The sequence below is a fragment of the Oncorhynchus masou genome, chromosome 31 (genome assembly GCF_036934945.1).
Source record: "Oncorhynchus masou masou isolate Uvic2021 chromosome 31, UVic_Omas_1.1, whole genome shotgun sequence".
Taxonomy (NCBI): Eukaryota; Metazoa; Chordata; class Actinopteri; order Salmoniformes; family Salmonidae; genus Oncorhynchus; species Oncorhynchus masou.
The window spans coordinates 61,386,276-61,409,547 of NC_088242.1; the positions used below are offsets into that span (position 1 = coordinate 61,386,276).

At 43.4% G+C, this 23,272-nt stretch overlaps 1 protein-coding gene across 2 annotated transcripts in view; it reads left to right on the forward strand.

Annotated features, from left to right (window-relative positions):
• The first annotated feature begins 843 nt into the window (after nucleotides 1-843).
• The window catches only part of ric8b (RIC8 guanine nucleotide exchange factor B), a 28,123-nt gene continuing 5,694 nt past the window's right edge, over nucleotides 844-23,272 (forward strand). Inside the window, exons 1-8 of one of the 2 annotated variants that reach the window (XM_064951586.1) lie at nucleotides 844-1,088; nucleotides 1,832-1,879; nucleotides 1,995-2,615; nucleotides 7,430-7,524; nucleotides 8,183-8,333; nucleotides 9,126-9,224; nucleotides 14,110-14,254; nucleotides 22,581-22,725. In XM_064951586.1, coding sequence (XP_064807658.1) covers nucleotides 1,005-1,088; nucleotides 1,832-1,879; nucleotides 1,995-2,615; nucleotides 7,430-7,524; nucleotides 8,183-8,333; nucleotides 9,126-9,224; nucleotides 14,110-14,254; nucleotides 22,581-22,725 — 1,388 coding nt within the window. In that variant the 5' untranslated portion in view covers nucleotides 844-1,004. The remainder of the gene's footprint in view (nucleotides 1,089-1,831; nucleotides 1,880-1,994; nucleotides 2,616-7,429; nucleotides 7,525-8,182; nucleotides 8,334-9,125; nucleotides 9,225-14,109; nucleotides 14,255-22,580; nucleotides 22,726-23,272) is intronic. The other variant, XM_064951587.1, reaches the window with a different exon arrangement.

The following is a 23,272-nucleotide window of genomic DNA, read 5'->3' on the forward strand; positions in this document are numbered from 1 at the left end:
CTGTAAAAGGTCCTAAAAGCACACACATCCTTGGTTCACTCCTCTTTTCAGTTCGCTGCAGCTAGTGACCAGAACGAGCTGCAAAAATCTCTTCATTCAAAGACTCAATCATGGACAGTCTTATTGACAGTTGTGGCTGCTTGGTGTGATGTATTGTTGTTTCTACCTTCTTGCCTTTGTGCTGTTGTCTGTGCCCAATAATGTTTGTACAATGTTTGGTGCTGCTACCATGTTGTGTTGCTGCCATGTTGTTGTCATGTGGTGTTGCTACCATGCTATGTTGTCATGTGTAGCTGCCATGCTATGTTGTTGTCATAGGTCTCTCTTTATGTAGTGTTGTGGTGTCTCCTTGTCATGTGTGTTTTGTCCTATAATTTTATTTGTAATACCCGTCCCCACAGGAGGCCTTTTGGCTTTTGGTAGGCGTCATTGTAAATAAGAATTTGTTCTTAACTGACTTACCTAGTTAAATAAAATAAAATATGAAGCGCAGGAGCTTCCTGCTGGCATTTCTAGTCTTGCTGAGGTTTTCTCTGTTGCAAATCAGCATTTTGGATTTTTAAGAGTAAATTGAGGCGTATATATATATTGGTAAACCTTACCTTGTCCGAGAATTAAACGGTTAGCAAAACGTAACGCCAAGGTAAGCCTACACTAAACACATAATGATTTTTACAAATACTTCAAATAAAGTATGTGGGGGAAAAAATTATGTTGAAAAGACGATTGGAACCAATTATGTTTGAATGCTAGGTTGTATATGTATTATAACGAGTCCACTGTGAGGGACTATAGGCGGATCACCAACCTTGCACGCTGTGCTCGCACGGTTTCGATGAGATCGTGACGTTAACCGGTGAAAGTTGAAACAAGGAAGAAGGGTGTATGTAGCCTTCTGTATGTAACTGAATGTCAGACGAATAAAACAATAGGGTGCTGCAAATTATTCAGAAACGTACTCTATAACGTTACAATTCTTGAATTGTCATCGAAATATTTTAAGAATGGATTTAAACAGTATCCTGTCAAAGATCGAGACTAACAATGAAGAGGAAATTAAAAGGCTTTTGCACCAGTACAACGTAGAGGTGGGTGTAATTCTCCTCGATTTGACGTCAGCCAAAACAAAGTTATTAGCTAGCTCACCAGCCATCTAAAAACGTTTACATAATCATAGCTGCTAAAATTAGTACTAAAACTATGTCTATCTAGAACTTGCATTTCCCCTTTCATTTTGAAAGGAATCAACGAGTTTAAAACCTATTGCTGTGTTGAAGGAAGCATATTTTCATCCTGGCTAGCTGGGTTGCTAGCTAGCTAACGTTGGCTAGTGTTGTGGCCAAACGTTGTATGGTATATCTTTCTAATCGTGTACTGTAGCTAGCAAAGCATACAATGACAGCTATCGGAAATAATGAACAATTCTAGCTAGCTCCCATTTGGTGATAGCTATTGCTGCACTTCCTGCTGTAACTTGAGCTAGCTAGCTAGGTAAGTTTGCTAGCTAACGTCGTTAGCCGCTGTCACTGATAACCTAGAGCCTAATGGCGATATACTTTGCATCACACTCGTATATCCTATCTAATGCAGTCATACGTATAATCTGTCTGCACAAGCTATTTACTGTATCATAGAAACAAATTACTTCTAGACAACATTTCTGAGAATCATGCACAGATGAAGGTGACAAAGCACATTTAGCATATGCATTTGACTTTTCTCTCATTAGTACTTAACCTTGCTGACGTAACTCACATGGTACACAGCGAGGGAGAACTGCCGTGAACACTGAGTTTGTTTCAGCAAGACTAATGTATACTGTCTTTTTCAGAATAGTCGCACATTCACCTTTGATCCAAAAGAGGAGGACCTACGAAGTGTAAGTAAACAGTAAACACTCTGCCTTGTCTGGTGCTTCACTTTTACTTATAGCCTAGATAATGCTTCTGCCCCCTGTGTGTTTTATGATGAACCAACCTTCTCTCACTGTGCAGAGGCTGTGTCAGGGTCTGCTGACTGTGCTGGGGAGGCAGGTTGGGTCCTGCTGCCAGAGCACCTGCCTGGAGACCCTTCGCATCCTGTCCCGGGACAAGCGGGTCCTGGGCCCTGTGGGCACCCGGGAGGGCATGCTGGTCCTGGCCGGGCTGGCTCGGCTGCAGGCGGGAGAGGAGGGAGGTGACAGTCTGCAAGAGGATGCCCAGACAGAGGAGGAAGAGAGGGTGGTGGTGGAGGCCCTTAAGTGCCTGTGTAACGTGGTGTTTAACAGCGTGGCGGCACAGCAGGTGGGTGCCGACGTGCAGCTGGCACGTGGTCTGTGTGCCCGCCTGCACGCCGCCCATGCCGGGTGTCACGAGGTGGGCCTGTTCTCCCTGCGCCTGCTCTTCCTGCTCTCGGCTCTGCGGCCAGACGTCCGGGGGGGGCTCCAGAAGGAGCTGCATGCCGTGGGGCTCCTCACAGAGGTGCTGGAGCGTACCCTGGACCTACGCTGGGTGGGCCCCTACGAGGTGGCCCATCCAGGCCTCCAGGCCTTGCCTATCCCTGCTGAAGACAACGAGAGGGCCATGGAGGCCCTGAAAGCCTTGTTCAACCTTACGCTGTCTGACACTAGCGATGAGGTGAGTTACACTGTTACATCCTCTGTCTGTTACAGAATGTTTTTAAAGAGGATATGTACGCTGTACTTGTAACATGGCAGTCACATGGTCCTGTATGTCTCAGTTGAAGGTATGCACACGACTGTAAGTCGCTTTGGATAAAAGCATCTGCTAAATGGCATTTATTATTATTGTTATTCTTCAGAGCTCAAAGAGGGCTAGATGCTGCAGCCATGAGCACAGCCTATAGTGTCACAGCATCACACAGCATTTAGAGTTACTGCATAAACATAAATTCTTTGCATCTCACTGGCTGTGGATGGACACATCTCCTTGCATATTTTGAATTCAGCATTGAAGTCACCAAACTTTGCATGCTTTGGTTGAAGGATATTATTTACAGATAGTTTAACAGCAAGACACTTGCCTTTATTCAGTGACATCCCTTAAAAAGAAAGCCCTAACTAAGCCTGTGCAGCAATAAGAGGTTTATCAGTATCTGACCTCGCTTAAGCTCCTTTGGCACCTTTACAGCTTTCTTGATTAGCCAGGGGGAGTTAGTGAAATAATCGTATGGCTTATTAATCGAATAGAAATCTTGTAACGCCTAGGTTGTTACGAGTGTACTGATATAAGTAGGAACACGTGACATCCCGGCAACATTGAGAAAAAATGTGTACCTGTTGTTCACACACGTATCTGCCCTCTCATTGGCTAGAATGGCCCCACCTGATCTTGCCTCCCGACTAACTTCCATTTCTTTTCATTGTCAAAGCGGCCACTTGAGTATATGGTCAATATAATGGATAATCTGTGGCGTTGATCAGAAAAGCCCATTGTTCATCTCATGAGTCAATCCCACATGGTCATTTGCATGGAATGGAAAGCCTGTGCTCAGTGACTCACAGCTCTTAGGTCTGACTTCCACATCCGGAAATCCCTAATTCCTCTCATCTTTCCTCAATCTCTCCATAGTTACAGTCCCTCCCTTTCTCCTTTCTCTCGCTCTCTCTGTTCATGTTTTTTAATTTAAAAAACAACAACATTTTACCCCTGTATTGGCATAATAAATGTTACCTAAATGATACAGGTTATAAGCTATGGCCAATATCTTCCTATGTTTTCATTTTTACATGACCTCCTCCCCTTTCCGGTTCATCCATAGCTAATTTTATCCCTCTTACCCCTACCTGCTTAGACCCTCCCCTCCTTTTGTTTGAAGCAATGAAATGCTTCCATAAGGATCAGTCTGTTGTACGTGGCTAATGTAAGACATTTAAGCGTGTTAACCCTGGCAACGGCTGCCGGCCCAGACGGCATCCCTAGCCGCGTCCTCAGAACATGCGCAGACCAGCTGGCTGGTGTGTTTACAGACATATTCGATCTCTCCCTATACCAGTCTGCTGTCTCCACTTGCTTCAAGATGTCCACCATTGTTCCTCCACCCAAGAACGCAAAGGTAACTGAACTAAATGACTATCGCCCCAAGGCACTCACTTCTGTCATCATGATGTGCTTTGAGAGGCTAGTCAAGGATCCTATCACCTATCTACCTAACCTGACACCCTAGACCCACTTCAATTTGCTTACCGCCCCAATAGATCCACAGACGATGCAATTGACATTGCACTGCACACTGCCTTATCCCATCTGGACAAGAGGAATACCTATATCAGAATGCTGTTCATTGACTATAGCTCACCCTTCAACACCATCGTACCCTCCAAGCTCATCATTAAGCTCGGTGCCCTGGGTCTGAACCACGCCCTGTGTAACTGGGTCCTGGACTTCCTGACGGGCCTCTCCCAGGTGGCGAAGGTAGGAAACAACACCTTCACTTTGCTGATCCTCAACACAGGGGCCCCACAAGTGTGCGTGCTCAGCCCCCTCCTGTACTCCCTGTTCACCCATGACTGTGTGGCCAGGCACGCCTCCAACTCAATCATCAAGTTTGCAGACGACACAACAGTAGTAGGCCTGATTACCAACAATAATGAGACAGTCTACAGGTAGGAGGTGAGGGAGCTGGCAAAGTGGGGCCAGGAAAATAACCTCTCTCTCAACGTCAACAAAACGAATGAGCTGATGGTGGAGTTCAGGAAACAGCAGAGGGAGCACTCCCCTATCCACATCGACATGACCGCAGTGGAGGTGGAAAGCTTCAAGTTCCTCGGCATACACATCACTGGCAATCTGAAATGGTCCACCCACACAGACAATGTGGTGAAGAAGGCGCAACAGCGCCTCTTCAACCTCAGGAGGCTGGGTAAATTTGGCTTGGCCACGAAGACCCTCAGAAACTTTTACAGATGCACAATTAAGAGTATCCTGTTGGGCTGTTTCACTACCTGGTACGGCAACTGCACTACCCGCAACTGCAGGGCTCTCCAGAGGGTGGTACGGTCTACCGAACGCATCACTGGGGGTACACTGCCTGCACTCCAGGACACCTACAGCACCCAACGTCACAGGAATGCCAAAAAGATCATCAAGGACATCAACCACCCGATCCACAGCCTGTTCACCCTGCTATCATTCAGAAGGCGAGGTCAGTACAGGTGCATCAAAGCTGGGGCCGAGAGACTGAAAAACAGCCTTTATGTCAAGGCATTCAAACTGTTAAATAGCCATCACTAGCTGGGTACCACCCGGCTGCTCAACCTTTAGAGGCACATTTGTGGCCTGCTACTGCCCTATATACACTCCTCAAAAAAATAAAAGGAACACTAAAATAACACATCCTAGATCTGAATGAATTAAATATTCTTATTAAATACTTTTTTCTTTACATAGTTGAATGTTGAACAAAATCACGCAACAATTATCAATGGAAATCAAATTTATCAACCCATGGAGGTCTGGATTTGGAGTCACACTCAAAATTAAAGTGGAAAACCACACTACAGGCTGATCCAACTTTGATGTAATGACCTTAAAACAAGTCAAAATGAGGCTCAGTAGTGTGTGTGGCCTCTGTGCTGGATGACCTCCCTACAATGCCTGGGCATGCTCCTGGTGAGGTGGCGGATGGTCTCCTGAGGTATCTCCTCCCAGACCTGGCCTAAAGCATCCACCAACTCCTGGACAGTCTGTGGTGCAACGTGGCGTTGGTGGATGGAGGGAGACATGATGTCCCAGATGTGCTTAATTGGATTCAGGTCTGGGGAACGGGCGGCCAGTCCATAGCATCAACGCCTTCCTCTTGCAGGAACTGCTGACACACTCCAGCCACATGAGGTCTAGCATTGTCTTGCATTAGGAGGAACCCAGGGCCAACCGCACCAGCATATGGTCTCACAAGGGGTCTGAGGATCTCATCTCGGTACCTAATGGCAGTCAGGCTACCTCTGGCGAGCACATGGAGGGCTGTGCGGCACCCCAAAGAAATGCCACCCCACACCATGACTGACCCACCGCCAAACCGGTCATGTTGGAGGATGTTGCAGGCAGCAGAATGTTCTCCATGGCGTCTCCAGACTCTGTCACGTCTGTCACATGTGCTCAGTGTGAACCTGCTTTCATCTGTGTAGAGCACAGGGCGCCAGTGGCGAATTTGCCAATCTTGGTGTTCTCTGGCAAATGCCTAACGTCCTGCATGGTGTTGGGCTTAAGCACAACCCCCACCTGTGGACGTCGGGCCCTCATACCACCCTCATGGAGTCTGTTTCTGACCGTTTGAGCAGACACATGCACATTTGTGGCCTGCTAGAGGTCATTTTGCAGGGCTCTGGCAGTGCTCCTCCTTGCACAAAGGCGGAGGTAGCGGTCCTGCTGCTGGGTTGTTGCACTCCTACGGCCTCCTCCACGTCTCCTGATGTACTGGCCTGTCTCCTGGTAGCGCCTCCATGCTCTGGACACTATGCTGACAGACACAGCAAACCTTCTTGCCACAGCTCGCATTGATGTGCCATCCTGGATGAGCTGCACTACTACTCCGTCTCACGCTACCACTAGAGTGAAAGCACCGCCAGCATTCAAAAGTGACCAAAACATTAGCCAGGAAGCATAGAAACTGAGAAGTGGTCTGTGGTCACCACCTGCAGAACCACTCCTTTTCTGGGGGTGTCTTGCTAATTGCCTATAATTTCCACCTGTTGTCTATTCCATTTGCACAGCAGCATGTGAAATTTATTGTCAATCAGTGTTGCTTCCTAAGTGGACAGTTTGATTTCATAGAAGTGTGATTGACTTGGAGTTACATTGTGTTGTTTAAGTGTTCCCTTTATTTTTTTGAGCAGTGTACATAGACAATGAATCACTGGCCACTTTAATAATGTTTACAAACTGCTTTACTCACACCGCCCCTAACCTGCTACTCTCTGTTTATCATATATGCATAGTCACTTTAACTATACATTCATGTACATATTACCTCAATCAGCCTGACTAACCGGTGTCTTTATGTAGCCTCGCAACTTTTATAGCCTCGCTACTGTATATAGCCTGTCTTTTTACTAATTTTATTTCTTTGCTTACCTATTGTTCACCAAATACTTTTTTTGCACTATTGGTTAGAGTCTGTAAGTAAGCATTTCACTGTAAGGTGAAATGTTGTATTCTGCGCACGTGACAAATAAACTTTGATTTGATACTGTATTCTATTCTACTGTATTTAGTCAATGCCACTCCGACATTGCTTGTCCTAATATTTATATTTATATATTTCTTAATTCCATTCTTTTACCTTTAGATTTGTGTATTTTTGTGAATTGTTAGATACTACTGCACTGTTGGAGCTAGGAACACAAGCATTTTGCTTCACCCGCAATAACGTCTGCTAAATATGTGTATGTGACCAATAAAATGTGATTTGATTTCCCTCCTTCATTTGATAGGGTGGTGACCACCAGCTCCGCCTTGTCACCGCCATCATGCGCCATCTATTGATGCTTAAGACTCAGACAGAGGACAAAACAGAGGAAGCACACAGGTTGGCAATCCTTCTCCTCACTGCTCTCCACACAACAGGGCAAAACTGCATCCTGAAAGTACACATTCATCGTTTGGTTTGTGCTAATTAATCACCATCCAATAATCACTTTCTAGTCAACAGTGACAGCATCCAGCTCATGAGAAAGTTAAAACTTTAAGCCAAGACTGTTTTTAGAAGTCTCATTGACTTCTAAAAACAGTTTTGATGCGAGTTAACAGCAAAGCTTTCTTTTGAAGTACATGCGAGAATGTAAAGAATGTGTCATGTAAAAGTGATTGATAATGCTCCCTGTGGTCCTATGGATTATGTTGTTGTGTCCCTCTGGTCACGGGGTTAACCCATTGTCCAAAATCCAAAGTTGACCTTAGGTCCTTGTCTGTTTAGACTGATGGAATGCCTTGTGGTCTTGACGCAAACACAACAATAAGAGGGATAACTACCCAACGTTTCTTCATGCTAGACGAAAGTGCTTTTAACAAACAAGTGGTCTTTAAAAAGTTTCATGATTGGTAGAAAACAATGACATGCATGTAGCCTATTCTTAAGAACAAAACCATATTTATTATTTGTTAATCCTTCCTACATGCTATAACCAATGACTTAACCACTGTCCTTTCTCCTTCTTTTGCCTAATATCTTCCTTCTTCTCCTCTAGCCATGCCATCAATCTGCTGAGTAACCTGCCAGTGTCATGTCTGGATGTGCTGATTGACTTGCCGGTCCAGGGGGGCCAGGAGGAGTACAGCGGGAAGAACATGGACGCTGTGCAGGTGCTACTGGACTTTATGGAGAAGAGGATAGACAAGGTAAGAACTAGTGGACCAGAGACATTGGGCGAATCCTTCCACTTAAGTCAAATGTTTACTTAAAGTCACTTACATTTTCACTGAGGCGGCAGGTAGCCTAGCGGTTAAGAGCATTGGGCCAGTAACCAAAAGGTTGCTGGTAAAAAATCTGTCTATGCCCATGTGCAAATCACTTAACCCTAATTGCTCCTGTAAGCCGCTCTGGAAAAGAGCGTCTGTTAAATAAATTAAATGTCTCTCGCTGATATCAATGCACGTGTAAGTGAAAATTTTACTTCAGCTTGATGTTAGGATTCACCCCATTGTGTGTGTTTGAGATATTGGACTGCACAGAATCACTTATCTACAAACCAAGACTTGCCGATTCTGCGTCTTTCTTCAAACTGATTGCTTGATCTCCGTGGCTGCTATTACAAACCATGCCAACACTTTTGCATTTCCTCTTGACCAACAAGTTAAATAAAACAATGTTTCAAGCCAAAGTAGAATTAACCTCAATGATGCAGTCCACCAGTGACTTCTCACCCGCCATTTAAGGAACTAACTATCTAACTGTTAGAGGCCATTCAGAAATTCATATGGCTGTTTATGTAGTAACGTCAGTCTCTACTGAACAAGCCAATGAAATGATGCGTAAATCCTGGCCATCCTATTAGAAGCTGTCCACACAACATAGAAATTGAATTACTAATACATTCCTGAATAGTTATTTTGCTAATGGTCCACAAACCAACTCCAGTGCCTCTGTGGGCATGCCTGTCGTCACTCGCCTCATGTGTGTCTCATTCCAAGCAGGGTGCCAACTACAAAGAGGGGCTGACCCCAGTGCTCAGCCTGCTGACCGAGGGTTCCAGGTACCACAGGGAGATCCGCAGATACATCAAGACACAGGTAGTGTGCTGGAGCTAGAGGGGGCTTGAGCTTGAACATACACTTTAAGGGCATGTTCTAATCTATCCTATTCTTAAACATAAAAAGTGATGCAAAATTAAGATCTTCAAAATTAGTGAAACTACTTAATCAGTGTGAAATACATATATACAGAACAAAAATCTAAATGCAACATGTAAAGTGTTGGTTCCATGTTTCATGAGCTGAAATAAAGATCCCAGAAATTTTCCATATACACAAAAAGCATATTTCTCTCAGATTTTTTGCACAAATTTGTTTACATGCCTGTTAGTGAGCGCCTCTCCTTTGCCAAGATAATCAATCCGCCTGACAGGTGTAGCATATCAAGAAGCTATCAAGAAACAGCATGATCATTACACAGGTGCACCTTGTGCTGAGGGCAATAAAAGGACACTCTAAAATGTGCACTTTAGTCACACAACTCAATGCCATAGATGTCTAAAGTTGAGGGAGTGTGCAATTGGCATGGTGACTAAAGGAATGTCCAACAGAGCTGTTGCCAGAGAATGTAATGTCATTTCTCTACCATCCATAAGCCGCCTCCAACGTTGTTTTATAGCAGTGGTTCACAAACTTTTTATAGTCCCGTACCCCTTCAAACATACAACCTCCATCGCACTCTCAAATGTTTTTTGTTGTTGCCATCATTGTAAGTCTGCCACACACACACACGATACCTTTATTAAACATAAGAATGAGTGTGAATTTCTGTCACAACCCGGCTCGTGGGAAGTGACAAGGAGCTCTTACAGGACCAGGGCACAAATAATAATAATCAATAATTTAGCTCTTTATTTAGCCATCTTATAAATAAAACCTTATTTGTTCATCAGAAATTGTGAATAACTCAGTACAGGTTAAATAGAAGGGTGTACTTGAAAGGGTGCACATAACTCTGCAATGTTGTACTGGAGAGAGTCTCAGCCTTAAATCATTTTCCACACACAGTCTGCCTGTATTTAGTTTTCATGCTAGTGAGGGCTGAGAATCCACTCTCACATAGGTACAGTTGAAGTCGGAAGTTTACATACACTTAGGTTGGAGTCATTAAAACAAGTTTTTCTACCACTCCACATATTTATTGTTAACAAACTATAATTTTGGCAAGTCGGTAAGAACATCTGCTTTGTGCATGACACAAGTAATTTTTCCAACAATTGTTTACAGACAAATTATTTCACTTATAATTCACTGTATCACAATTCCAGTGGGTCAGAAGTTTACGTACACTATGTTGACTGTGCCTTTAAACAGCTTGGAACATTTCAGAAAATGTCATGGCTTTAAAAGCTTCTGATAGGCAAATTGACATAATTTGAGTCAATTGGAGGTGTACCTGTGGATGTATTTCAAGGCCTACCTTCAAACTCAGTGCGTCTTTGCTTGACTTCATGGGAAAATCAAAAGAAATCAGCCAAGACCTCAGAAAATAAATTGTAGACCTCCACAAGTCAGGTTCATCCTTGGTAGCAATTTCCAAACGCCTGAAGGTACCACGTTCATCTGTACAAACAATAGAACGCAAGTATAAACGCCATAGGACCACGCAGCCGTCATACCGCACAGGAAGGAGACACGTTCTGTCTCCTAGAGATGAACGTACGTTGGTGCAAAAAGTGCAAATCAATCCCAGAACGACAGCAAAGGACCTTGTGAAGATGCTGGAGGAAACAGGTACAAAAGTATCTATATCCACAGTAAAACGAGTCCTATATCGAAATAACCTGAAAGGCCGCTCAGCAAGGAAGAAGCCACTGTTCCAAAACCGCCATACAAATCCAGAGTACAGTTTGCAACTGCACATGGGGACAAAGATTGTACTTTTTGGAGAAATGTCCTCTGGTCTGATGAAACAAAAATAGAGCCTGTTTGGGATGCTCTGGATCGACGTGTATAACATCGTGTTTGGCCATAATGACCATCGTTATGTTTTGAGGAAAAAGGGGGAGACTTGCAAGCCGCAGAACACCATCCCAACCTTGAAGCACAGGGGTGGCAGCATTATGTTGTGGGGGATGCTTTGCTGCAGGAGGAACTGGTGCACTAGACAAAATAGAAAATTATGTGGATATATTGAAGCAACATCTCAAGACATCAGTCAGGAAGTTAAAGCTGGAGCAAGGAGACCTACAAACCTGACTCAGTTACACCAGCTTTGTCAGGAGGAATGGGACAAAATTCACCCATCTTATTGTGGAAGGCTACCTAAAACGTTCGGCCCAAGTTAAACAATTCAAAGGCAATGCTACCAAATACTAATTGAGTGTGTGTAAACTTCTGACCCACTGGGAATGTGATGAAAGAAATAAAAGCTGAAAGAAATAATTCTCTACTATTATTCTGACATTTCACATTCTTAAAATAAAGTGGTGATCCTAACTGACCTAAGACAGGGAATTTTTACTAGGATTAAATGTCAGGAATTGTGAAAAACTGAGCTTAAATGTATTTGGCTAAGGTGTATGTAAACTTCCGACTTCAACTGTACCAGGAGCTGTGCCAGGCCCGCCACGTCTGTTGACTTATCCAGCTGTAACGCATAGAATTCACTGGCTTTATGCAAAGCAGTAATTGTTTTAAAACATCTCCTGCCATGTCACTGATGTGCTGTGAAACAGTGTTGTTTGATGAAGTCATTGTCTGTATAGTTTTTTTTTTGTGCCTTTTCCCCCAGCATTGTCCCAGCCATATTCGCGGCAGCAGGAAGAATTAAGTCCTTCACAATAGTATGGGGCTTGCCTGTCATAGCCACTCAGTAGCTAACCAAAAAGATGCTTCTAGCCCCTTCTTATTAATGGTATGTGTTGCTTTTATACATGTTTTGCTACTCGATAGTCGTCTTAATTCTCGCTCAAACTCGTGGCTTATTTTTCAAATTGACATGTTTTTCTTCTAAATGTCTGTGCAAGAGTGAAGGTGTCATTGAGTTGTGAGATAGTACTTTTGCACATATAACACACTGTGGCTGAGGCAAGGCACTACTCCCAATATAAGTGAACCCCAAATCAATGTAGTTCTCATCATATTTGCGCCCCTTCGATGGTCCAACGTCTCTGTCTGTTTGGTGCTTTCCCGGGTAAGGGAGCAGTAGCTCTTCAGCTGCATCAAATTCACAACTGTCAGTGTCCATGCTAGCTGGACTAGCAACAAATGTAGAATTACTGATGCTAGCATTGGATGTGCTCGTGGAAGCAGAACAACTTGTGTCGTCGACAGGTGTAGTACTGCTGGTAGTAGCAGTACTACTAGTAGAGCTGGTATGTGTCTCTATGGACGCGGGCCATACTTTTTTTGAACCATTTATCTACTTTCGAGCAAACGGAATGAGCAGCAGCTCCGTTTGGCTACATACTTACAGTTAGGGGATTTCCTGCGAGAGAGTAACGGTTACTGTGATTGGATGTTAATTATTTGACTAGGCTACCTGTATTTGACATTGTTGTTATTTCGCTGAACACTAAATGGTTTCATTTTATTTTTGGCAGTGAAACGTGGCTGCTCGTCGGAAGAAAAAAAAAACATCACTTAAATGTATATGCCTGTTGGAAAATCTAAATGGACTATTTGAAAATGTGAATCACGGCATTGCGCATACCCCAGTTTGGGAATAGCGGTTTTATAGAATTTGGCAGTACATCCAACCTCACATCCGCAGACCACGTATAACCAAGCCAGGCCAGGACCTCCACATCCGGCTTCTTCACCTGCGGGATCGTCTGAGACCAGCCACCCGGACAGCTGATTAAAAAGTGGGTTTGCACAACCGAATCATTTCTGCGCAAACTTTCAGAAACTGTCTCAGGAAAGCTCATCTGTCTGCTCGTCGTCCTCACCAGGGTCTTGACCTGACTGTAATTTGGCATCGTAACTGACTTCAGTGGGCAAATGTTCACCTTCAATGGCCACTGGCATGCTGGTGAAGTGTGCTTTTCTTGGATAAATCCCGTTTTCAACTGTACCGGGCAGATGGTAGACAGTGTGTTTGGTGTCATGTGGGCGAGCTGTTTGCTGATATAAATATTGTGAACAGAGAGCGCCCCATGGTGGAGGTGGGGTTATGGTATGGGCAGGCATAAGCTATGGACAACGAACACAATAGCATTTTATCAATGGCAAATTGAATGCACAGCGATACAAGATCCTGAGGCCATTGTCGTGCCATTCATCTACTGCCATCACCTCATACAGTATTTCAGTATGATAATGCACAGCCCCATGTCACAAGGATCTGTACATAATTCCTGAAAACTGTAAATGTCCTAGTTCTTCCATGGCCTGCATATTCATCAGACATATCACCCATTGAGCCTGTTTGGGATGCTCTGGATCGACGTGTATAACATCGTGTTCCAGTTCCCTCCAATATCCAGCAACTTCGCACAGCCTTTGAAGAGAAATGTGACAACATTCCATGGGCCACAATCAACAGACTGATCAACTCTATGCAAAAGAGATGTGTCGCGCTGCATGAGGCAAATGTTGGTCACACCAGATACTGACTGGTTTCCTGATCCATGTCCCTACCTTTTTTAAAAAGGTATATGTGACCAACAGATGCATATCTGTATTCCCAGTCATGTGAAATCCATAGATTAGGGCCGAATGAATTCATTTCAATTAACTGATATCCTTATATGAACTGTAGCTCAGTGAAATTGTTGCATTTATATGTTTGTTCTGTGTATTTATTTCACATATTACAACATATCTTATAAAATCTGTCTAGATTACTTTTCTTCTAACATATCCTCCAGCAGTGGCAGATGGATCATTAGCTGGCCTGATCACTCAGTTCACTAGTCTAGTGTACTACAGTGTTAATTTTCACTGTGGCTCTGCCCCCGTTGGCTGTATTTGTCTCCAGGTGCTGCCTCCGCTGAAGGAGGTCAAGGTCAGGCCGGAGATAGGGTCCACCGTTAGGAACAAGCTGGTGCGCCTCATGACCCACGTGGACATGGGCGTGAAGCAGAGCGCTGCAGAGTTCCTCTTCGTCCTCTGCAAAGAGAGTGGTGAGAGAGACACTGGGCAGTCTGTATGATAGGGATGTGCACGGTTTTTCGAATAGCCGAACGGACGTTAGTATTCGAATACTTGTGTGTGTTCATTTTTTCAGAATAAAGAATATATAATTATGATTTACCTATTTTAACACTGAAAAGGTTTTTTTCTAAATTAAAATATTCATGTTACATACAGGGATATACCATGACATTTTAAAATGAATAATTTAAGAAAACTACAAATGTCATAGTTTGTAAATGTGTAGCTTGTTGTTTATGTTGGCCAATCAAAGCGGCAAAGATGCTTAATGTGTAGCAAGTGGAGTGACGGTTCACTTAATGCAATGCATGATGGAATAAAATAACGGAATTAAAAGTTTAGCAAAAATGAGAAGGAGTAGGCTACAACAATTAACCAACTGTTGTTTTAACTGAATGGGGTGGCGGAGAAAGTGCAGCATGTGGCCTCAATTATCCTGGCTAGCTATAGCTGCCTATCCTGGCTAGCAATAGCTGGCTGGCTAGCTATAGCTGCCTATCCTGGCTAGCAATAGCTGGCTGGCTAGCTATAGCTGCCTATCCTGGCTAGCAATAGCTGGCTGGCTAGCTATAGCTGCCTATCTCGGCTAGCTAAAAATATCTTCTTCACCCCCCCAAGGTTGATGTCTGTGCCCCTGCAGAAATATAATTAGCATTAAAAAAAATCTGTCAGTTTAAGCTAGAGATGTTTTATGTTTTTACATCGGATGTGGTGTCTGTCAGACCATGGACATCCCACAAATTGGTCTTCTCACAAAATTGTATGTAGGGTCCGAACGATTTGGCCTATAAACTATTATGATGACTCTATGGGAAGGTGAGACGTACATGTCAGTTGTTATGCTCTAGGACGCCTACAGGCCTCATCTGAATGTCCCCTGGTACCAGTTGAAAAAATGAATGGAAGTATACAGTACCAGTCAAAAGTTTGGACACACTTACTCATTAAAGGGTTTTCTTTATTTTTACTATTTTCTACATTGTAGAATAATAGTGAAGACATCAAAACTATGAAATATCACATGGCATCATGTAGTAACCAAAAAAGTGTTAAACAAATCTAAATATATTTGAGCTTGTTCAAAGTAGCCACCATTGGCATTCTTTCAAGCAGCTTCATAAGGTAGTCACCTGGAATGCATTTCAATTAACAGATGTGCCTTGTTAATTTGTGGAATTTCTTTCCTTAATGCATTTGAACCAATCAGTTGTGTTGTGACAAGGTAGGGGTGTATACAGAAGATAGAAGTATTTGGTAAAAGACCATATTATGGCAAGAACAGCTCAAATGTGATCCGTTTCAGGAAACTATGCATATGTTGTGGGTCACTATTTCACAGGAGAGTTGTTTGAACGTTAAAAAAAATGTTTTATCAAGATGCATTTTTTTGCCAGAAATGCCTTTTCGAACTTGTGAACTTTCATGTGCCTTAATAAAACATGTATGCCATCTGTAAATACTAATACAATTGTTAATTTACGAGCCTAGTTGGTTTAGCCAAAGAAAAAGTGAGCAACCGTCCCACGAGCCATGATTGGCTGAGATGAGTGGGCTGGACATGCCGAGAGATGCGTTTGGATTGGTCTACCATATAGCATGCTTTTATCTATTTGAGCCGGTCAGTATGTCTTGGTAATCCTGTCTAACACGGCTTTAAAAAAAAACATGTATCTTGTATTAAAACTGCATAAGTGTTGCTCACCACTTTCTGGAGGACTGAAGTCAGTGGAATTGGAGTATGATAGCTAATGAGATGGAGAAAATACCTGTCTCCGGATTACATCTTAAAATGAAGGGCAACGATGGCGTCTGACAGGAGACGTGTCCAACCAGACATTACACGTTTCTAATTTTAACAGACATTTTTCTGGCTAGCTATAGCCTAATGTTACCTAGCTAACATTGAACCTAGTTGGTTAGCTACCTACAGATTCATGCAGGGTAGTGACGTCATGAGTTGCGATTAGGGTTCATTGTTTACCTAGCTAGATATGTAATGTTGGCTGGCTAGATAATGTTACGTGTATGACCTTATTATTCGTATCTCAGAGCCATTTACTTCGCTAGCTATAGACTAATGTTAGCTAGCTAACATTGACCCTGGTTGGTTAGCTACCTGCAGATTCATGCAGGGTAATAACGTCATGAGTAGGGATTATGGTTAATTGTTTACCAAGCTAGCTTGCTAGCTACACGTCTTAATAAAAGACTTCACTATGCAAGTAACTATTTCGGGTGTGTTCGTAAATTCAGTCTGGCCATCTACTCCGATTTCAGAGCACTCTAGTCTGAGTGTGGCAGAGAGTGCTGAATATCTGATGAATTTACAAATGCTCAACACCCGTTGAAATTGGCCGGTGTCAGTAAACGGCAGCAAAAAAGCGTAGTTAAATTGTTGCCAGCAGCACAGTGACAGTCACCAGCGCTCTGGATAACATGAAAACAGCCTAACCAGCTCTGCTAAGGCTAGTAAAATGGTCAGAGTGGGGTGTTCTCTCGTTATGTGTCTGGAAGCAGCTCGCAAGCTAGCCAATGTTAGCCAGTTAGCGTGGGTACTTGACCTCTGTTGTGAGGTCAGAATGGCCGGATCAACGCGAAGCGGTCTGAATTTAAGAACGGACAATCTGACAGCACAGTTGTAGTCACCAACGCTAAGGTGAATAATGTTCAGTGAGCCCTTGCAGAGCAAGGGGAATAACTAGTCCAAGTCTCAGAGCGAGTGACGTTAGAAACGCTATTAGTGCTTACCCCGCTAACTAGCTAGCCATTTGACATCGGTTACACCAGCCATTAGGCTGATAGGCTTGAAGTCATAAACAGTGCTGTGCTTCTGAAGAGCTGCTGTCAAAACGCACAAAAGTGCTGTTTGAATGAATGCTTACAAGCCTGCTGCTGCCTACCATCGCTCAGTCAGACTGCTCTATCAAATATCAAATCATAGACTTAATTATAACATAATAACACACAGAAATACAAGCCTTTGGTCATTAATATGGTCGAATCCGGGAACTATCATTTCGAAAACAAAACGTTTATTATTTCAGTGAAATATGGAACCGTTCGGTATTTTATCTAACGGGTGGCATCCCTAAGTCTAAATATTCTTGTTACATTGTACAACCTTCAATGTTATGTCATAATTACGTAAAACTCTGGCAAATTAGTTCGAAATGAGCCAGGCGGCCCAAACTGTTGCATATACCCTGACTGCATGCAATGAACGCAAGAGAAGTGACACAATTTCACCTGGTTAATATTGCCTGCTAACCTGGATTTCTTTTAGCTAAATATGCAGGTTTAAAAATATATACTTCTGTGTATTGATTTTAAGAAAGGCATTGGTGTTTATGGTTAGGTACAGTCGTGCAACGATTGTGCTTTTTCCCGCAAATGCGCTTTTGTTATATCATCCCCCAGCGATGCGTCGATTATATGCAATGCAGGACACACTTGATAACTACACATGGTTGATGATATTACTAGTTTAACTAGTGATTATGATGTTTAATGCTAGCTAGCAACTTACCTTGGTTTCAACTGCATTCGCGTAACAGGCAGGCTCCTTGTGGAGTGCAATGAGGCAGGTGGTTAGAGCGTTGGACTAGTTAACCATAAGGTTGCAAGATTGAATCCCAGAGCTGACAAGGTAAAAATCTGTCGTTCTGCCCCAGAATAAGGCAGTTGACCCACCATTCCTAGGCCGTCATTGAAAATAGGACTGTGTTCTTAACTGACTTGCCTTGTTAAATAAAGGTGTAAAAGAAAAAGAAAAATCAGCAAAATCGGTGTCCAAAAATACAGATTTACGATTGTTAGGAAATTTAATTAATTGGCCATTCCGATTAATCGGTCGACCTCTGTATGATATACCATTTTGTAGCTCTGAGTCTCTACTTATATCCAATGTAAAAATAAAATGAACGGATTTTGAGCCGGTCGTGCGCAAATAAGCAAAGAGAAACGACAGTCCATCATTACTCTAAGACATGAAGGTCAGTCAAGACGGAAGATTTCAAGAACTTTGTGTTTCTTGTGCAGTTGCAAAAACCATCAAGTGCTATGATGAAACTGGCTCTCATGAGGACCGCCACAGGAAAGGAAGACCCAGAGTTACCTCTGCTGCAGAGGATAAGTTCATTAGAGTGTCCAGCCTCAGAAATTGCAGCCCAAATAAATACTTCAGAGTTCAAGTAACAGACACATCTCAACACCAACTGTTCAGAGGAGACTGTGTGAATCAGGCCTTCATGTTCGAATTGCTGCAAAGAAACCACTACAAAAGGACACCGATAAGAAGAAGTGACTTGCTTGGGCCAAGAAACACGAGCAATAGGCATTAGACCGGTGGAAATCTGTCCTTTTGGTCTGGAGTCAAAATTGTAGACTTTTGGTTCGAACCGCTGTCTCTTTGTGAGACGCAGAGTATGTGAATGGATGATCTCCTTGTGTGATGATCTCCATGTGAAGCATGGAGGAGTGATTGTGTACAGGTGCTTTGCTGGTGACATTGTCTGTGATTTATTTAGAATTCAATTCACACTTAACCAGCATGGCTACCACAGCATTCTGCAGCAAGACGCCATTCCATCTGGTTTGTGCTTAGTCCCACTCTCATTTGTTTTTCAACAGGACAATGACCCGATAAGGGCTATTTGACCAAGAAGGAGAGGGATGGAGTGCTGTATCAGATGACCTGGCCTCCACAATCACCCGACCTCAACCCAATTGAGATGGTTTGGGATGAGTTGGACCGCAGAGTAAAGGATAAGCAGCCAACAAGTGCTCAGCATATGTGGGAACTCCTTCAAAACTGTTGGAAAAGTGTTCCAGGTGAAGCTGGTTGAGAGAATGCCAAGAGTGTGCAAAGCTGTCATCAAGGCAACAAGTGGCTACTTTGAATAATCTCAAATCTAATCCAATATTTTTTGGTTACTACATTATTCCATATGTGTTTTTTCATTGTTTTAATGTCTTCAACATTATTCTACAATGTAAAACATAGTAAAAATAAAGAAAAACCCTTGAATGAGTAGGAGTTCTAACTTTTGACTGGTACTGTGGAGACTGTTTAGTGCCAGAAATAAGGGGTTACAGACATGTTAAAAACAAAAAAATAATAATAACACATTTTTCTTGATATTTCTTATATCAGATGTACAGACAATTCAGAAAGTATTCAGACCCTTTGATTTTTTTCCACATTTTGTTATGTTACAGCCTTATTCTAAAATGGATTAGATTGTTTTTTTTTCCCCCCCAGCTCAATCTACACACAATACCCCATAATGACAAAGCAAAAACAGATTTTTCCATTTTTTTGCAAATATTTCAGTTTTGATTTTGAATACATCACATTTGCATATGTATTCAGATCCTTTACTTTTTGTTGAAGCCCCTTTGGCAGTGATTTCAGCCTTGAGTCTTCTTGGGTATGACACTACAAGCTTGGCACACCTATATTTGGGGAGTGTCTCCCATTATTCTCTGCAGATCCTCTCAAGCTCTGTCAGGTTGGATGGGGATTGTTGCTGCACAGCTATTTTCAGGTCTTTCCAGAGATGTTCGATCAGATTCAAGTCTGGACTCTGGCAGGGCCACTCAAGGACATTGAGACTTGTACCGAAGCCACTCCTGTGTTGTCTTTGTACATCAGCTGATATCTCAAAGTGCTGTACAGAAGCCCAGCCTAAAACCCCAAACAGCAAGCAATGCAGGTGTAGAAGCACAGTGGCTAGGAAAAACTCCCTAGAAAGGCCAAAACCTAGGAAGAAACCTAGAGAGGAACCGGGCTATGTGGGGTGGCCAGTCCTCTTCTGGCTGTGCCAGGTGGAGATTATAACAGAACATGGCCAAGATGTTCAAATGTTCATAAATGACCAGCATGGTCGAATAATAATAAGGCAGAACAGTTGAAACTGGAGCAGCAGCACGGTCAGGTGGACTGGGGACAGCAAGGAGTCATCATGTCAGGTAGTCCTGGGGCATGGTCCTAGGCTCAGGTCAGTTGAAACTGGAGCAGCAGCACGGCCAGGTGGACTGGGGACAGCAAGGAGTCATCATGTCAGGTAGTCCTGGGGCATGGTCCTAGGGCTCAGGTCCTCCGAGAGAGAGAAAGAGAGAGAGAAGTAGAGAATTAGAGAACGCACACTTAGATTCACACAGGACACCGAATAGGACAGGAGAAGTACTCCAGATATAACAAACTGACCCTAGCCCCCCCGACACAAACTACTGCAGCATAAATATTGGAGGCTGAGACAGGAGGGGTCAGGAGACACTGTGGACCCATCCGATGATACCCCCGGACAGGGCCAAACAGGAAGAATATAACCCCACCCACTTTGCCAAAGCACAGCCCCCACACCACTAGAGGGATATCTTCAACCACCAACTTACCATCCTGAGACAAGGCTGAGTATAGCCCACAAAGATCTCTGACATGGCACAACCCAATGGGGGGGGCGCCAACCCAGACAGGATGACCACATCAGTGAATCAACCCACTCAGGTGACGCACCCCTTCCAGGGATGGCATGAGAGAGACCCAGTAAGCCAGTGACTCAGCCCCTGTAATAGGGTTAGAGGCAGAGAATCCCAGTGGAAAGAGGGGAACCGGCCAGGCAGAGACAGCAAGGGGGGTTCGTTGCTCCCAGAGCCTTTCCGTTCACCTTCCCACTCCTGGGCCAGACTACACTCAATCATATGACCCACTGAAGAGATGAGTCTTCAGTAAAGACTTAAAGGTTGACACCGAGTTTGCGTCTCTGACATGGGTAGGCAGACCAGACCGTTCCATAAAAATTGAGCTCTATAGGAGAAAGCCCTGCCTCCAGCTGTTTGCTTAGAAATTCTAGGGACAATTAGGAGGCCTGCGTCTTGTGACCGTAGCGTACGTGTAGGTATGTACGGCAGGACCAAATCAGAGAGATAGGTAGGAGCAAGCCCATGTAATGCTTTGTAGGTTAGCAGTAAAACCTTGAAATCAGCCCTTGCTTTGACAGGAAGCCAGTGTAGAGAGGCTAGCACTGGAGTAATATGATCAAATTTTTTGGTTCTAGTCAGGATTCTAGCAGCCGTATTTAGCACTAACTGAAGTTTATTTAGTGCTTTATCCGGGTAGCCGGAAAGTAGAGCATTGCTTTAGTCTAACCTAGAAGTGACAAAAGCATGGATACATTTTTCTGCATCATTTTTGGACAGAAAGTTTCTGATTTTTGCAATGTTACGTAGATGGAAAAAAAGCTGTTTAGGTGCCTTTTGGCAAACTCCAAGTGGTCTGTCGTGCCTTTTACTGAAAGTGGCTTCGCTACCATAAAGGCCTCATTTGGTGGCGGGTTGCAGAGATTTCTGTCCTTCTGGAAGGTTGTCCCATCTCCACAGAAGAACTCTGAAGCTCTGTCAGTGATCATTGGGTTCTTGGTCACCTCCCTGACTAAGGCCCTTCTCCGCTGATTGCTCAGTTTGGCCGGGCGGCCAGCTCTAGGAAGTCTTGGTGTTTCTAAACTTCTTCCATTTAAGAATGATGGAGGCCACTGTGTTCTTGGGGACCTTGAATGCTCCATAAATGTATTTGTTCGCTTCCCCACATCTGTGCCTCGACACTTTCCTGTCCTGGAGCACTACGTACAAGTCTTTCAACCTCGTGGCTTAGTGCATGCCAGAGCAAAACCGTCAACTGTGGGACCTTCTGTAAACAGTTGTGTGCCTTTCCAAATTATGTCCAATCAATTGAATTTACCACAGGTGGACTTCAATCAAGTTGTAGAAACATCAAGGATAATCAATGGAAACAGGATGCACCTGAGCTCAATTGAGTCTCATTGCAAAGGATCTGAATACTTATATAAATACAGTATTTAAAAAAATATATATTTGTTTTAACTGGCAAAAGGTTTGAGGGAAAAAATAATATTTTTTCTGTTTTAGAATAAGGCTGTAAGGCAAAAAAAAATGGAAAAAGTTGAGGGGTCTGAATCCACAGACACTTCAGTCCAACCCCAAAAAATCTAAAGGAATTTTGTTCTGTTGTTCCATGTAGTGAATGTGTTTCTATGGGCTAATGTCAGTAAGGCCAAGTAAAATGTTTGAAACTCTATTTTTATATACTTCAAGGGGTCTTAAATCTAAATCAATTACCAAAATGATCCTTGTTATGTCTGTCTTTAAACAGTTTTTCGAATATCCAACAAAAATGTATGATACTAGTGAATAGTGAAATGATTTCAAACCCCCATCCCTACATAAAGTACAGTTGTCCATGGTGTTGTACTGATTTCTCCCCCTCTAATCCTCCAGTGGACCACCTGTTGAAATACACTGGGTATGGTAATGCAGCAGGACTCCTGGTGGCTCGAGGCCTGCTGGCAGGGGGGCGAGGAGAGACTCTGTACTCCGACGACGAAGACTCTGACACCGAAGAGTACAAATCGGCTAAACCTTTGTGAGGAGGCAGAAGCTTTGAGTACATGACCATAGACACACATGCCTTGCTTTGAATTACTAAATGTTTGGATTAAATGTTGTGTTGGCTTTAGGGTGTATCATGGGAGTGCCACAACATTTATTTAACTACAACAGACTCCATTGGGCCAAGGTGTCACTTTTATGTGACACCACTTAAGTGCCACTCTAGTGGCCAGGGTTGTTCGATGTTGGTTCTGGAGTGCCGAAACACTTCTGGCTTTCACCCTCTCCTTCTTAAAAGGGACTTAATTCAGACCTGGGACAAGGGACTTATTCAGACCTGGGACACCAGGTGAGTGCCATTATCTACCAGGTATTAACAAAAAACAGAAGTGTTTTGGCCTACCAGCACCAGAATTGAACAGCCCTGTGTTCTAGCCAAACATTCAGGACAGTCAAGCATTGGGTCATTTTCACCATCATTATTAGGCTGTCATTATAAATAAGAATTTGTTTTTAACTGACTTCCCTAGTTAAATAAATGTTACACACATTACGTCTTCTCTCTGTCCTATCTCTATCTG